General features: G+C 49.8%; 1 protein-coding gene across 1 annotated transcript in view; it reads left to right on the plus strand.

The window, feature by feature from the left end:
• Positions 1–351: 351 nt before the first annotated feature.
• LOC143300694 (protocadherin-17-like) overlaps positions 352–3,247 on the plus strand; it is a 45,751-nt gene continuing 42,855 nt past the window's right edge. Inside the window, exon 1 of the mRNA XM_076614541.1 lies at positions 352–1,020. Within this exon, the coding sequence (XP_076470656.1) occupies positions 355–1,020 (666 nt within the window). The 5' untranslated portion in view covers positions 352–354. The remainder of the gene's footprint in view (positions 1,021–3,247) is intronic.

Here is a 3,247-nt window from a genome sequence, read left to right on the forward strand (position 1 = left end):
CTAAAAACGTATATTGTTATTTATTTATGTATTTATTTTACAGGTGATGTGACCCACCAGATAACGACATAACTCAAATCACCTTTGGAACAGAGACGTTCACTTCCCCCACCCCCACCCGTCCCTACCTTCCTACACCCCCACCACTACCCATACCACCCTTAATACCCACCCCACCTCCCTACCCCTCAAAAAACCAACTCCCTCCCCTACCCCCCAAAAAAACCCCAACAACAACAGCAACAACAACAACAACCAAAAAAAATAAGAAGAAAAAACAACACCCCCCAAAAACAAGCCGTAACAACCCCCCACCCCCCACCCCCAACCCAACCCACACGTCCACAGTCCACAATGGCTGAAGAAGGAAAGCCACCACCACCACCACCCTTCCCTTTCGCCTTCTTCCTCTTCCTCCCCCGCTTCCTCCTCCTCGTCCTGCTCCTGCCCTCCCAGACCAGCGGCGAGCAGGTGCGCTTCGCGGTGAGGGAGGAGCAGCCTGCAGGGACGCTGGTAGGCTCCCTGGCAGAGCAGGACTGGCTGGCGGCCGCCGTGGCAGAGGACGCTCGCTCCTCGCTTCGCTACTCCGTGTTGGACTCGGGCTACTCGCACAGCCACCTCTTCACCATCAACTCCACATCGGGTGAGCTGACCACCACTAGGCCTCTGGACAGGGAAGGCCTGTGCGCGCTGTACTCTCCGACCTGCCAGCTGCGGTTGGAGGCCGTGGCCCAGTCGTCGTTCACGCAGTTCTTCCGCATGGTGACGGTGCTGGTCGAGGTGGAGGACGTCAACGACCACGCCCCGGAGTTCCCCTTGCCGCGGCTGGTTCTGGAGGTGTCGGAGAACGCCGCCATCAACCGCTCCTTGCCGCTGCTGACGGCCCAGGACAAGGACACGGGACGGCTGGGCGTGCAGGGCTACCACCTGACCCACGGCGATTCCATCTCCTCTTCGTCTTCCATCTCTTCCCTACCCTTCGTCATCACCGTTTCGCATACGGCAGACGGCATGCAGCAGGTGAGTGTGTGTGTGTGTGTGTGTGTGTGTGTGTGTGTGTGTGTCTGTAGGACGGGGGGAGTAGTGTACGTGTGTGTGTGTGTGTGTGTGTGTGTGTGTAGGACGGGGGGAGTAGTGTACGTGTGTGTGTGTGTGTGTGTGTGTGTGTGTGTGTGTGTGTAGGACGGGGGGAGGAGTGTACGTGTGTGTGTGTGTGTGTGTGTGTGTGTGTGTGTGTGTGTGTGAAGGATGGCGGGGGAAGTAGTATACTTGTGTGTGTAGTGTGTTGTGTGTGTGTGTGTGGAGGAGGGCCGGGGGAGTAATATACATGTGTGTGTGTGTGTGTGTGTGTGTGTGTGTGTGTGTGTAGTAATATACATCTGTGTGTGTGTGTGTGTGTGTGTGTGTGTGTGTTAGTGTGTGTGTGTGTGTGTGTGTGTGTATTCGGTGTGTGTGTGTGTGTGTGTGTGTGTGTGTGTGTGTGCGTGCGTGCGTGAGCGCGCGCGGGTGCGTATGTTTTAGTGTGAAACAGAAAACATTTCAACCTCGTTATTTTCTTAGGAAGTCGTTGATCTGTGGACACGAAAAATTACCTGATGATACATATTAGTACGAAAGACCTTTCTACAACATACCCCCTACCAGCAGAATGATTCTGCCGATAAGCCGTTCTACACATTGACATTAGAATGACGACACTAATTAGATCATTCCAGACATTCGCATTGATATCCATTAGGATGTCAATGCTGATGTCATCCCAGGCATGGGTATACTCATAAGGCCATTCCAGACACCAGGATGTTAATGCAAAAAAAAAAAAAAAAATTTTGAAAACCCCCCAAAAAGGTCATTCCAGTCCCACCCACATCACAAGGTACTTACAAGGCGCGGCAGGTTAGGGCATTAGGGGACGTGGGAGAGAGAATTTTTTTGGGGGAAGGTGGGGGGCATGGGGGCGACAGGGGGGGATGGGGAGTCCTACAGCAGAGTAGGCAGTGGGGTCGGGAGGGGGTTGGGGTGGAGGAGTGATAAGGTGGTGCTTGTGGCATACTTTGAGAAACTAAGCAAGCAAAGAAAAGAAATACTCCCATGAAAAAAAAAGAAAAAAAAAGTATATATATATAAATAAAAAGAAAAGAAAAGAACAAACAAACGAACAACAAAACAAAACAAAACAAAACAAACAAAAATCCCTTCGCTTTATCTTTGAGCGAAATAGAAGAACCGTTGCCACGAAAATACAAGCAAAGTCACATTCGAGGAAACAAAAGTTATGGACATAATCTCTAACATTGACCCAAGTTGGTCAGTCATGTATTGAAACGCCATAAGAGTGACTGTTTTCGGCCTCTTCTGAAGCATCTCCATCACTAGTGTGTCCTCACAAGTGACTGAGAACGTTGATGTTTTTGACTTTTTGCATTCATTATCAGTTGTTCCGCTTGTCAGTTTAACGACTTCTCTTTTACGAAGTCCTTTAAGGAATTTCCTGTAACTGTATTTAGAGGGTTTTTTGTTTGTTTTGTTTTTCTTCCAAATTTCATCCACATTTTTACCCTCATTTGCCCAGTTTCCCCCAACCCTCCTTTCATCCACATCTCCCACCCCTTCCAACCGATAATACTCAGATGTATTCATAAATACTTTAACAAAATGTCTTCAATCACCGATATGTGTGACGGGACATTAAACAAAAATTCTTCCTCCATCACTAGTTGTCAATACAGTCCAGGACTGTCGTCTGGTCTGTCACATACACTGACGAAGTTGACATAGGTATATGGCTTTGGCCACCAAGCGGCAGAGGCATGAGAGCAGATGCCGCGGTGGTGCAGGGAGCCAAACTCACATCCACAGACTGGGCCAGAATGGCTGAAGCTGTGGATGTGGACACTGTGGCAGGCCCCACAGGGGTAAGCACCAAGCCTGGTGCCTGCATTCTCGACTGTTGCAACATGAATTGAGACATTTGCCTCCACACAACATCGGAGATAGCCTGAAGTTGTCTTTGGTTTAATCCAGTATCTGCGGGAGCCGCTGTCTCGTGCACAGACACATATTCCATGGATGAATCGCTACGCACAGAGTCCGTAGGGTCCTGCGAATGGAGTTGAGCACGATTGAAGTTGGTGTTAAGAGGTATCCGTGATGGCGTCGCTGAAGCTGAACGAGTATTGCAAAAAGCGCCAAAACCTATTGTTGGAGTTTTAACGACCTATTGGCGCCTACACCCTCAAGGTCAAGT

Source organism: Babylonia areolata, chromosome 26, assembly GCF_041734735.1.
Source record: "Babylonia areolata isolate BAREFJ2019XMU chromosome 26, ASM4173473v1, whole genome shotgun sequence".
Classification (NCBI taxonomy): Eukaryota; Metazoa; Mollusca; class Gastropoda; order Neogastropoda; family Buccinidae; genus Babylonia; species Babylonia areolata.